Here is a 14,265-nt window from a genome sequence, read left to right on the forward strand (position 1 = left end):
CCAATTTTTAAAGTTTTGAGATATAGATACACTCATTTTAAAAATTCACCCCCCTTAGTGACGGAATATCCAAAAATCCTCCCTTAGCAAGCATCTACATTGCAATATAAATGTAACCTCAAAATTTCATTTCTTCATGTCCAGTAGTTTTGGCTCGGCGATGATGAATGAGTCAGTCAGTCAGGATATGTTCTAAAAGGAAGTATAGTAAAGTCAATTTTACACAGGTAACATGTTCCTGCCAAGAAAGGCAATCATACCACACCTTTGAAGTTCCATACAATCTGGCAGCACAGATAAACAGCTAATTGAGCAAATCCACAGACAACTAAGCATGTTTAAGAAAACCTTTATTGTCAGGATGTCAAAAGTTCACCATATCAGCCAGTATAGTATTTGCAATTGTGCATTCATTCTTGCAGCATTTAAGTAGCATCTTACCAAACATCACTTCAGTCACATTTATAACCATATCAAGTGAAAGCTTAACTTCCATCCTTAATGGAAGCATCTATAGTCTCTCTTTGATCCTCACCAGGAGGAAATTTATCATCATTTGACGGTTCTTGATCAAGGGACGATTTACTTTCATCCTTAACGTCAACATGTACAGTCTCGGTTGTATCCACACCAGGAGAAACATCACTTGATGTTTCTTGATCAAGAGAGAGTTTACTTCCATAGTCCAAGGACGCATTTATGTGTTCACTTGGATCCACATCCAGAGCAAGTTTATCACTTGACACTTCATCTTTTTTCTGCCGTGAATACAGTTCCATAAGGTTATACTTATAAAAATCCATATAATCTGGCACCACAGACAAACAGCACACCGACCGCAGAATTTCAATCAACACAGTCAGCTGAGGATGCCTTAGATCAACTTTGTGGTCAGGATTTCTGAACTTTATCATTTGAGCCAGTTCGCCAATGACATCACTGCGTCCAACAAAATCATTATTATGGCGACTGTAAGAAGAAAAAACAAGTATTAGAGCACTAGTAACTTTAACATGAAATGAGAATTATTACATACATAATAAATTGTAATTTTCAAATAATGAACAATTCTTAATTCATATTGTTGACTTGTCAGTCCAATTCCATTGAATGGTGTACTATAGTTTAGTAGCCCAATGAGTACATGTGACAGTTTGAATAACAGTTGTTTCAGCATATAAGCAGGTACAATTTCTTCTTTCTTTTTTAAGTGGTTTAATACTGCACTAACTCGTATAGGTTTTACGTGACACTGAGATGGGAAAGGGCTAGGACTGAGAAGGAAGCAGCCATGGCCTTAATCAAAGTATAGCACCAACATTTGTCCAAGTGTAAAATGAGTAAGCATGGAAAACATTTTCAAAACTACTGATGGTGGGATTCGAACCCACAATCCCCTTAATATAAGCTTACAGTTACAGGATCCATACTGCATAGCTAGCTACTTGGTATTTCACACGTTATGATTCCCCTAGCGTTCATACAGTATATCCCACCAGCTGAGCCATACTGTTTCAAGAAAGATTTCTTGTGACCTTGGATAAGGTTAGTAACTCGTCTCTGGCAACCTGATGGTGATGCAGTAAGTACAGTCAATACCTAGGACAGAGAGAGAATACCAAACTCAAACTATGCAAAGGAATGAAATGAATTAATACTGTACATGAACAGGACGACTCTTGAAGTAAGTATGCACGACAATGGTTATCACTTCTGCAAGATTTATGGTTTTTGGAGACAATGAGCAGCCTGAATTTTGTCCTGCAAGAGTTATTTTGTTTGCTGGTAAATTTATCAACACAGGAAGGATGATGAAAGCAATACTGATGTCCAGATCACATTTTGCAATGAAGAAATTGCAAGTGCGTGCAATATCTCCTCTCTCAAGAATTACATTACATTTTTTTTATCATGTTTCTCACCTAAAATATTATTCTAAATGGAATTAATATATTTGTTGAAATTTATACACATAAAATGCAATAAAGTAGGTGAGCAGCATATGTCATTCCATGTTTGAGGTTATCATACCACCACATGATCAAACTGCATAATGGGACGAATTAGTCACATATTTATTTTTCTAAAATAAATCTATACCAAATATCAAAATGCTTTTTACAGAAGACTTACCAGTAACAGTATGACTTTTCTTTTTTGCACAAGAATACAAATACGTGCTATTATTGCGTGTGACTTTTAGCGTGAATAATCAACTCCCTTCCGCTCTGAAGGACTTTCAAATATTTGCTTCTGCTTGTGTTTCCAACCTTATGAAATATAAAAAAATGCTTGCTTACATACACAGATGTCACAATCCTTTGTCCCATCACCCACAAAGGTTCACTTTATCTTGCGTAACTATAGTTACGGTGAAATATTTATTATGTGCCGAAATCGTCCCACCATGCAGTGTAGGGTTAATATGAATTTCAAAGAACACATTGTTACCAAAAGAACTTATTACAAAATGTTTTTTAATTGTTGGAAAATGAATCATCATCTATTGTCTATGACAGATTTAAATTCACAAACTGCGTTCAACACCAGAAGAGGTAAGGAGGGCACGTTTGAACTTCATAATGTCTACTGGTTTTAAATCCATCGTTACCTTCACACAGCATTACAACAAACTTTCCCTATTCTTCATATCCAGGGATCTTTGGACGTAATAGTGTCCACCTTCATTTTTGATACATTTGCAACTTTTCCTCTACCATGATCCAGTTGTTCCACAGTATTATTCACAATTTCAAAACTTTCAGAAAGCAACAGGTGAGAGTTTTGGAGCCTTTTGAGCTCTTTTGTGATGCTTGAAAAAAAATGCAATGTAACTTAAGTAATTCCTCTCACTAAGTATCACACAGACAACTGTTTTCCACAGCTTCAACTGAGGCTGAATCTTTGAGTCAACAGCATGCAGAACATTCTTTATAGAGTGCATATATTTAACATAATATTAAACTACTTGGAGCCATGTATCTCGCCTAGTTAGAATTTGGCTTAGGTGGCAGTGGAATTTCTAGGTAAATTTCCTTCAAAAGATGAACTCTTCTGTGGGCTTTGAGAAAAACTCACTGAGGAAATCAACAAATCAATTTTGGGATAACTGCTTCTTAGCATTTCTGCCACAAAATGAAAGGCATCTGCTACCCAAGTTAAATTAGTCATCTTAGGAAATACAACAGATAATACTTCTCCACCTTTTACAATATGAGGGAAGGCATCGCTAATGAAAAGTAGTGCCGGAAGTGTCCGAGGACAGGTTCGGCTCGCCAGGAGCAGGTCTTTTAATTCGACACCCATAGGCGACCTGCGTGTCCTGATGAGGATGAAGACAACATATATACCCAGCCCCCATGCCAGCGAAATTAACCAATGATGGTTAAAATTCCCAACCCTGCCGGGAATCGAACCTGGGACCCCTGTGACCAAAGGCCAGCACGCTAAACATTTAGCCATGGAGCCAGACAATGAAAAGTAACACTTTATCATTCTTAATGCCCTGTGGTCACAGGACACACATAGCTTCATTGAAAAGTTTTGCAATAGTTTTGTTATTGCATTTTTCTAGAATACCAGAGTGTAAAAAATTTGCTTACAGCAATCTTCACTTAACCAACCAATGATTACGTTAGCAAGTAGCTTGCCTTCTTTTTCTGTGGTCTCGCCAATGGAAACCCAAATTGGCTAGTCTTTAATTTCTTGACTTATCTTCTGAACAGTTTCATCGTATATGGCTGAACAATAGTTTTTTTCTTAACGTTGACACATCCAGCATAGTTTGTTTAGTGTATTTCTTAAGGAATTCCCTGAACCAAGATTATTCAGTTTGAAGAGAGGGATGTCAGCAGAGATGAGAGCATGCCAGAGATTGATGCTTAACTCGGACATTACATTCAAAGTTGTTGGTTGTGGTTGTGTCAGAAACAATTCTCCCCGCTTGAAATTTTGTTGTTTGGTAGTGTGATGTTTTCTCGTTATGGCCAAAATGTGCACTAAAAGACACATTAATTAAATAATGACCAGAACTTTCCCGACCACCATAAATAGAAGGCTCGGGTTCACAAAAAAACAACAGTTAGTGCTGTATGCCTACATCAAAACGCCTACCACCATTCTTCCCACTTGCACATAGAGTACAGTACATCTATGTTATTCACAAGGAATGGAAGACCAAACCGCCTCCTGATTCCTCTGGTTGATCAGGGCAACACAGCATGTTACTGCTCTCCATGTACTGCATTACATCAGAAGCGGTACTTATTATTTTCGAGAGTCTAGCGGGATTTTTCTCAACAGCAAGAAATCGAGAAGTTCTCGGGGCTCTCGACACACATGGTCTCATTTTTCATGCCTAGCTACGACGCAAGGTTAAGAGAGTCATTGCCAACCCAACAAAAGGGAAAGCTTTCACTTGCAAGTTTTAATGCCATATGTATATTAATTTCTATACTTATCAGATCACATGAACGGCGAAAATACAAGAATGCTAGAAATAAAGAGAGCAGAAAAGAATACAGACGATTAAAGAATCAAGTGGATAGAAAGTGCAAGGTAGCTACGGAAGAATGGCTGATGGAGAAGAGCAAGGATGTCGAAGGTTGTATGGTCCTGGGAAAGGTAGATGCTGCATACAGGAAAAACAAGGAAACCTTTGGAGAAAGATCTTGGTGTATGAATATTAAGACCTCAGATGGAAAGCCACTTCTACGGAAAGAAGACAAAGCAGAAAGATGGCAAGAAAATATCCAACAGTTGTATTAAGGTAAAGATGTAGATAATTTGGTTCTGGAACAAAAAGAGGCTGTTGATGCTGATGAAATGGGAGACCTAATTTTGAGGTCAGAGTTTGACAGAGCTGTGAGAGACCTAATTGGTGCTTCTCAGTCGGCTACTTTCCGAGCTCCTGGAAACTTGCGTATATCACACCCGTTCTTAAAGGTGGACAGAGGTCGGATATTGCAAATTATTGCCCGGTCTCTATATTACCTGCTTTATCAATCATTTGTGAAAGGATCATCCATCAGCATTTGCTTGCGTTTACAAATCCATATATATCCCCTCAGCAGCATGGTTTCCTTCCTGGAAGCTCCTGCGTAACTAACTTGGCTATCCTCCTCCATCATGCCATGTCTGCCATCCACGCGGGCTCTCAACTTGATGTATGCTATATCGACATTGCGAAGGCCTTCGATACCGTGGATCACACCCTTCTTGCGCACAAACTTTCTGAACGGTTTAACGTGCATGGGAGACTCCTAGCTCTAATTAATAGCTTTCTGAGCGAAAGACTACAGCGCGTTGTTCTTGATGGATGCAGTTCTTCTCTCACCACCACCCTCTCTGGTGTCCCGCAGGGTAGTGTCCTTGGTCCACTTCTTTTTGCTCTGTTTACTGATGACCTTATCGATACTGTTTCCCACCATTCATGTGAAATACTGCTCTTTGCTGATGATTGTAAAATCTTCAACCAGATCGATTCTCCTACAGATACAATCCAATTGCAAAATGCACTTGATTCACTATCAGGTTGGTGTACTACATGGTGTCTTAAACCTCATCCCTCAAAGTGTTCCACCATTTCGTTCACACTTCGTAAATCCCCTGTTCTACAAGAATATCACCTACTGAACCAACCGATTGCTCTTGTTGACGATCAAAAAGACCTAGGAGTGCATTTTGACAGTAAATTGTTGTTTGTCTCGCACATAAACAGGGTTACCTCACGTGCTATGTCACTCCTTGGTTTACTGTACAGGTTTTCTGACATCAAAGATGTAAATGCCCTCAGAGCATTCTACGTCTCCTGTATCTTACCTATTGTTGAATACGCCTCTCCAGTCTGGTCCATTTCTGCTTCTTCAAACCTCAGCCACCTTGACCGTGTATAATCTTTTTTCTGTGCTATCGTCAGAGCCAGGGTCCCTGCATGTCGCAATCTAAGCACTATCCAAGTGCTTGGGAAACTGAACCTCAAGACTCTTTCTGCTCGGAGGAAAGTAGCCGACCTAAAGCTGCTATACAAAGCAGTTAATGGTCTGTTTAGGTCTCCAGATTTAGCTTCCTTATTCCCCCTCCACGTCCCATCGTGTAATACCAGAATGAAGACCCTATTCCATACTCCTTACTCCCGGGTTTCTCTCACCCAAAGGTCCCTTTCGGTACGTATTCCAGCAATGTTTAATACATTATCTATCAACAACAACCTAGATCTCTTCGTAATGTTTCCTTCCTTCTGTCATGATATTTATCATATAACTTAATTTTTTTTCTTGTTCTTTCCCGTTCTGCTCCTGTATTTACTGTAAATGTATTTTTCTTTGTTAATAACGTTGTTTATGTAAATATGTATTATATAGAATTGTACAGTTTTCATTGTGTATATTTGTGTCCTTTTTAAATATTTATATATCTTTAATTTTAGATTCATATCTATTGTACATAGCTCAGATCGTTGTAATTCGGTGTTATGCTGTTGCTGATCCTGAATAAATACATTTAAAAAATAAAAGGCACCTGGAATTGATGACATTCCTTCTGAATTACTCACTGCCTTAGGAGAAACCAGTATGGCAAGGTTATTTCATTTAGTGTGCAAGATGTATGAGACAGGAGAAGTCCCATCCGATTTTCGGCAGAACGTTGTTATACCTATTCCCAAGAAAGCCGGTGCTGACAGGTGTGAAAACTACCGCACCATTAGTTTAGTATCTCATGCCTGCAAAATTTTAACACGTATTATTTACAGAAGGATGGAAAAACAAGTTGAAGCTGAGTTGGGAGAAGATCAGTTTGGCTTCAGAAGAAATGTAGGAACACGTGAAGCAATCCTGACTTTACGTCTGATCTTAGAGGATCGAATCAAGAAGGACAAGCCCACGTACATGGCATTCGTAGATCTAGAAAAGGCATTCGATAATGTTGACTCGACCAAGTTATTTAAGATTCTGAAGATTATTGGGATCAGATACCGAGAACGAAGAATTATCTACAATCTGTATAAAAATCAGTCTGCAGTGATAAGAATTGAGGGCTTTGAAAAAGAAGCAGCAATCCAGAAAGGAGGAAGGCAAGGCTGCAGTTTGTCCCTCCTCCTCTCAATGTTTTCATTGAACAGGCAGTAAAGGAAATCAAGGAGGAATTTGGAAAGGGAATCACAATCCAAGGAGAGGAAATCAAAACCTTGAGATTTGCCGATGATATTGTTATTTTATCTGAGACTGCAGAAGATCTCGAGAAGCTGTTGAATGGTATGGACGAAGTCTTGGGTAAGGAGTACAATATGAAAATAAATAAGTCCAAAACAAAAGTAATGGAGTGCAGTCGAACGAAGACAGGTGATGTAGGAAATATTAGATTAGGAAATGAAGTCTTAAAGGAAGTAGATGAATATTGTTACTTGGGTAGTAAAATAACTAATGATGGCAGAAGTAAGGAGGACATAAAATGCAGACTAGCACAAGCAAGGAAGAGCTTTCTTAAGAAAAGAAATTTGCTCACTTCAAACATTGATATAGGAATTAGAAAGATGTTTTTTAAGACTTTCGTGTGGAGCGTGGCATTGTATGGAAGTGAAACATGGACGATAACTAGCTCAGAAAGGAAGAGAATAGAAGCTTTTGAAATGTGGTGTTACAGAAGAATGCTGAAGGTGAGATGGATGGATCGAATCACGAATGAAGAGATACTGAATCGAATTGGTGAGAGGAGATCGATTTGGCTAAATTTGACGAGAAGAAGAGATAGAGTGATAGGACACATCTTAAGACACCCAGGACTTGTTCAGTTGGTTTTTGAAGGAAGTGTAGGTGGTAAGAACAGTAGGGGTAGACCAAGGTTTGAATATGACAAGCAGATTAGAGCAGATGTAGTATGCACTAGTTACGTAGAAATGAAAAGGCTAGCACAGGATAGGGTGGCATGGAGAGCTGCATCAAACCAGTCTATGGACTGATGATCAAACAACATCAGATCACATATTTCTTTTCTTTCTAGTGATAAACTGCCTGTGCCCACTCGTTAATTTCTCACACCTTTTAGTTTCCCCAGTCTGGGAGGCACTGCCTTACAGAAGTAATGATGGTTTTAAAATCATTATACTAAAAGCTAATAAAAGATTTACAGAGAATAAAGCAGAAATAAAAAGCTAATGGAAATACTTTCAAGACTTGTTAACTATAAGAGCAAGGAGGATACCCAACAGTCATAAAAAGTGGATACACCCAATGCTGTGGCAGAGGTGAAGCCAATAATTAAAAAGATGAAAATGGAGAGGGCTGAGGGTATACACAGTCCTGTAATAGACTGACACCTTTGCAGAAAACTGTAATTACTCAGGGGCAATAAATTGGGAAGTTGCTCCTGGATTTGAAGCAAGCTATCATCCCACTGTTCAATCAATCAATCAATACTGATCTGCATTTAGGGCAGTCGCCCAGGTGGCAGATACCCTATTTGTTGTTTTCCTAGCCTTTTCCTAAATGATTTCAAAGAAATTGGAAATTTATTGAACATCTCCCTTGGTAAGTTATTCCAGTCCCTAACTCCCCTTCCTATAAATGAATATTTGCCCCAGTTTGTCCTCTTGAATTCCAACTTTATCTTCATATTGTGATCTTTCCTACTTTTATAAACGCCATTCAAACTTATTCGTCTACTAATGTCATTCCACACCATCTCTCCGCGGACAACCCGGAACATACCACTTAGTCGAGCAGTTCTTCTTCTTTCTCTCAATTCTTCCCAACCCAAACATTGTAACATTTTTGTATCGCTACTCTTTTGTCGGAAATCGCCCAGAACAAATCGAGCTGCTTTCCTTTGGATTTTTTCCAGTTCTTGAATCAGGTAATCCTGGTGAGGGTCCCATACACTGGAACCATACTCTAGTTGGGGTCTTACCAGAGACTTATATGCCCTCTCCTTTACATCCTTACTACAACCCCTAAACACCCTCATAACCATGTGCAGAGATCTGTACCCTTTATTTACAATCCCATTTATGTGATTACCCCAATGAAGATCTTTCCTTATATTAACACCTAGATACTTACAATGATCCCCAAAAGGAACTTTCACCCCATCAACGCAGTAATTAAAACTGAGAGGACTTTTCCTATTTGTGAAACTCACAACCTGACTTTTAACCCCGTTTATCAACATACCATTGCTTGCTGTCCATCTCCCAACATTTTCGAGGTCACGTTGCAGTTGCTCACAATCTTGTAACTTATTTATCACTCTATAGAGAATAACATCATCCGCAAAAAGCCTTACCTCCGATTCCACTCCTATACTCATATCATTTATATATATAAGAAAACATAAAGGTCCGATAATACTGCCTTGAGGAGTTCCCCTCTTAATTATTACAGGGTCAGATAAAGCTTCACCTACTCTAATTCTCTGAGATCTATTTTCCAGAAATATAGCAACCCATTCAGTCACTCTTTTGTCTAGTCCAATTGCACTCATTTTTGCCAGTAGTCTCCCATGATCCACCCTATCAAATGCTTTAGACAGGTCAATCGCGATACAGTCCATTTGACCTCCTGAATCCAAGATATCTGCTATATCTTGCTGGAATCCTACAAGTTGAGCTTCAGTGGAATAACCTTTCCTAAAACCAAATTGCCTTCTATCGAACCAGTTATTAATTTCGCAAACATGTCTAATATAATCAGAAAGAATGCCTTCCCAAAGCTTACATACAATGCATGTCAAACTTACTGGCCTGTAATTTTCAGCTTTATGTCTATCACCCTTTCCTTTATACACAGGGGCTACTATAGCAACTCTCCATTCATCTGGTATAGCTCCTCCGACCAAACAATAATCAAATAAGTACTTCAGGTATGGTACTATATCCCAACCCATTGTCTTTAGTATATCCCCAGAAATCTGATCAATTCCAGTCGCTTTTCTAGTTTTTAACTTTTGTATCTTATTGTAAATGTCATTGTTATCATATGTAAATTTTATTACTTCTTTGGCCTTAGTCTCCTCCTCTATCTCGACATTATCCTTGTAACCAACAATCTTTACATACTGCTGACTGAATACTTCTGCCTTTTGAAGATCCTCACATACACACTCCCCTTGTTCATTAATTATTCCTGGAATGTCCTTCTTGGAACCTGTTTCTGCCTTAAAATACTTATACATACCCTTCCATTTTTCACTAAAATTCGTATGACTGCCAATTATGTTTGCCATCATATTATCCTTAGCTGCCTTCTTTGCTAGATTCAATTTTCTAGTAAGTTCCTTCAATTTCTCCTTACTTCCACAGCCATTTCTAACTCTATTTCTTTCCAGTCTGCACCTCCTTCTTAGTCTCTTTATTTCTCTATTATAATAAGGTGGGTCTTTACGATTCCTTACCACCCTTAATGGTACAAACCTGTTTTCGCATTCCTCAACAATTTCTTTAAACCCATCCCAGAGTCTGTTTACATTTTTATTTACCGTTTTCCACCGATCATAGCTACTTTTTAGAAACTGCCTCATGCCTGCTTTATCAGCCATGTGGTACTGTCTAACAGTCCTAGTTTTAAGACCTTCCTTTCTATCACATTTATTTTTAACTACCACAAAAACAGCTTCATGATCACTAATACCATCTATTACTTCAGTTTCCCTATAGAGCTCATCTGGTTTTATCAGCACGACATCCAGGATATTTTTCCCTCTGGTTGGTTCCATCACTTTCTGAATCAGCTGTCCTTCCCATATTAACTTATTTGCCATTTGTTGGTCATGCTTTCTGTCGTTCGCATTTCCTTCCCAATTGACATCTGGCAAATTCAGATCTCCCGCTACAATCACATTTCTTTCCATGTCGTTTCCCACATAGCTGACTATCCTATCAAATAATTCTGAATCCGCGTCAGTGCTACCCTTTCCCGATCTGTACACTCCAAATATATGTTTTGTATGATCTAGGTTGAGGTAATCCCAGGCAAAACACCAATTAATATCATTAATAGCTTGCTATGGTTTGAATTCAAATCCTTACTTCTGTGTCATCTCAAGGCATACATATGCAGGGGAGACTCAGATTAAGGCAAAACTGTATGATCCACTTTGAGAATGATTAGCATAACACATAATACTTATATACTGGAAAAACTGTTACTTATGCTATATTTATTTAGTATTTCAAAACGATATTATAATTTACTTTTCCAATTAATTGGCTTAATTGTAACAGTTCACTTAAATCTGCACAGCAGTCTAGGTAATTTTGCATTAGGAAAGAACACATTGCCAAATTGCTTCTTGAAAATAGCAATAAATATTGCAAAAGTACTCATGGTAAAGAAGCCTGACTTCCAAATACAGTAAAGAGGATAGCAGAGATGCCAACTTTCAAGAAAGGTAATTTGTAATGCACCCGTTAGGGCAGCACCGGGGGAGGGGGGTGGAGGCCGTAGATTTTTTTCCCTGAGATCTTACCAACATACAGGTCATTGAAAAGTCAATGAGCAACATACAATTCCACCATATGTAACAATTTAAAGACTGGCATATGAAGAGTGTATGATTCTTACGGTACCTGCTAAAGTAACAGGTGATCTGCAGTACATATCTGAGCTGAGGTTGAAGGATAATTTATTTTGTTGAGTACTGTAGTTGCTCCCTTAGCAGCTTGTAGTTCATGTTTGGTAAATGTACATTTGTGACATTTTTTTTTTCTTTTGATATTATGTGCATCCTCTGCACTAACAGCGCACTTAACAGTTCGGAGTTCATATTAGCACGGAATTCAGTCTTGTTATTCCTCGTCATCTGCATCTGAAAAATCGCGGCTACACACACTACAAAACTCGTGCGAATGAGATTTTCAGGAACGCAGTAAACAGGGCCATTCAATCGACTATTCCTCTGTAAATTTTGGAACTATTTTTGGTTTATTGTTGTTGTTGCTTGTTGTTTAAAGGGGCCTAACATTTTGGTTTATTACTAGCGTCACAAGTCACGGTAACGTCATTAAACGTATTTTCCTGCACAAGAAATCGTTCCATTAATTGCAAACCTTTCACATTTCGTAATACGTACTCGATTAGCATATATCCTAAAAGAGCAATATATGCAAATTTGGCAAGCAAAATCGCAATAACTACTTCTTCAGCAGTCACGCGCACAGTATTCACAATGAAACAGAGTTTGTCACCACTTTGCCACCAAAACAGACAAAAGAACTTGCACACTTGCATGGAAGTCTGATCACGTGACGAACAAAGGCAACAACTCCGCAAAACTTCTCAGGTGCCTATTTTTTCGGTACCGTACTGGAAGTCTATACGGTATTTTCTGGAAGCATACACTGCGTTCAGCACTTGAAAACTCGAAATATTCTTAAACGAGGGACACGAACGAGCTTTAAATTATTACTGAAAAATCCGAAAATAATATTCTGAGATTTCAAGCTGTAATGGTATCCCTTGCGTATCCTTTTGATCACTTCATACACTTATATTTAAAAATCAACAAAAAATCGTAATTTGTGGTGTGTGATTCGTAAAGGCGTAATTATGAAGGGCGATTCGTAATTATTACAACTGTTCGTAATAGTCGGCATCTCTGGGATAGGTACTAAAGTTTCTTGATGCCGCCACCAAAGCGATCCATAACACAATTTACAATCTCTACCATCAGAGTAAACAGATGTTTAGAGGATGTAATAAGCTGGTCAGACATTCTCCTAACACTGGAATAAAGTCGCAAAAGTGCTATATTTCACTCACTGTGGAATTAGCCATAATGCGGCTGTAGCTAAACTTTCCCTATAACTAGGGAGCTTGGTATACTCTGTACCACATAACTTTGGTCTCTACCTATGGGAGATACCTAATTGTTTCTCTCCCATTACTAGTGAAGCTACTTTTTTTTAAGTAGTAATCCACATCGTCAGACACACAGTGAAGGGACCCTTGCCTGCCAATACATCTTACAGTTATCTTTCAACTCACATGTTGGTATGAAAAATGAAATGGCACGTGACTTTTAGTTCCGGGAGTGTCCGAGGAAAAGTTCTGCTCGCCAGAAGCAGGTCTTTTGATTTTACTCCCGTGGGTGACCTGCACACCGTGATTAGGATGAAATGATGATGAAAACGACACATCCAATCAGCCTCCGTGCCAGCGGAATTACCCCATTATGGTTAAAATTCCCGACCCTGCCAGGAATCAAACCCGGGGCCCCTGTGACCAAAGGTCAGTACGCTAACCATTTAGCCACGGATCTGGACACATTCTGGCATTATCTGCCACGATCAGCCTGATGATAAAACATTGCCAACTTCTAAGTTGTAATTGATGGAATTGATTAATATTTTCTGTTTCTCAAGGATTGTAAACCTATTAGGATAATACCTGGTAAAGAGAATTGTGACATGTTTGAATAATCTATATATATAAAATAGCTTGTCCCGACTGACTGACTGACTGATTCATCATCGCCGAGCCAAAACTACTGGACATAAAGAAATGAAATTTTGGGCATAGGTTCATATTAAGATGTAGGTGCTCGCTAAGAGAGGATTTTTGGATATTCCTTCGCTAAGGGGGTGAAAAGGCGGTTGAAATTTTAAAATGAGTGTATCTATATCTCAAAATTTTAAAAGTTTACTGAGGTAAAATTTGGTATTTAGAATCTTCTTTAAAAATAAGGAAACACGTATTTTTTTGTTTTCAGAAAATCCCAATAGGAGGGGTGAAAAACAGTGAAAAAAGGGTTGAATGGCTTTAATCAGGATACCGGTACTTATATCTCAGAAACTGAAGATATTACAGACCTGAAAATTGGTACTTTTGATCTCTTTTAAAAATAAAGAAACACGTATTTTTATGTTTTAGGAAAATCCAATTAATAGGAGGGTGAAAAGGGGGGTGAATTTTTAAAATGAGTGTGTCTACATCTTAAAACTTTAAAAGTTTACAGATGTAAAAATTGGTATTTAGAATCTCCTTTAAAAATAAAGGAACACGTATTTCTTTGTTTTCTGTAAATCCCAATAGGAGAGGTGTAAAAGGGTGAATAATGGGTTGAATGCCTTTAATGAGGATACATATATCTCAGAAACTAAAGATATTACAGAACTGAAAATTTGTATATGGGATCTCCTTTAAAAATAGAGAAATGCGTATTTTTGGTTTTTGGAAAATCCAATTAATTACGGTTAAACAGGAGTGACAATTTGGGGTGAATTTTTTGAAAGACTATATCTACAGAATATCTGAGAAATGTAAAATGACGTAA

General features: G+C 38.2%; 1 protein-coding gene across 1 annotated transcript in view; it reads right to left on the bottom strand.

The window, feature by feature from the left end:
* Positions 1-333: 333 nt before the first annotated feature.
* LOC136864745 (THUMP domain-containing protein 1) overlaps positions 334-14,265 on the bottom strand; it is a 78,519-nt gene continuing 64,587 nt past the window's right edge. Inside the window, exon 5 of the mRNA XM_067142093.2 lies at positions 334-969. Within this exon, the coding sequence (XP_066998194.2) occupies positions 486-969 (484 nt within the window). The 3' untranslated portion in view covers positions 334-485. The remainder of the gene's footprint in view (positions 970-14,265) is intronic.

This window comes from Anabrus simplex, chromosome 2 (genome assembly GCF_040414725.1).
Source record: "Anabrus simplex isolate iqAnaSimp1 chromosome 2, ASM4041472v1, whole genome shotgun sequence".
NCBI lineage: Eukaryota > Metazoa > Arthropoda > Insecta > Orthoptera > Tettigoniidae > Anabrus > Anabrus simplex.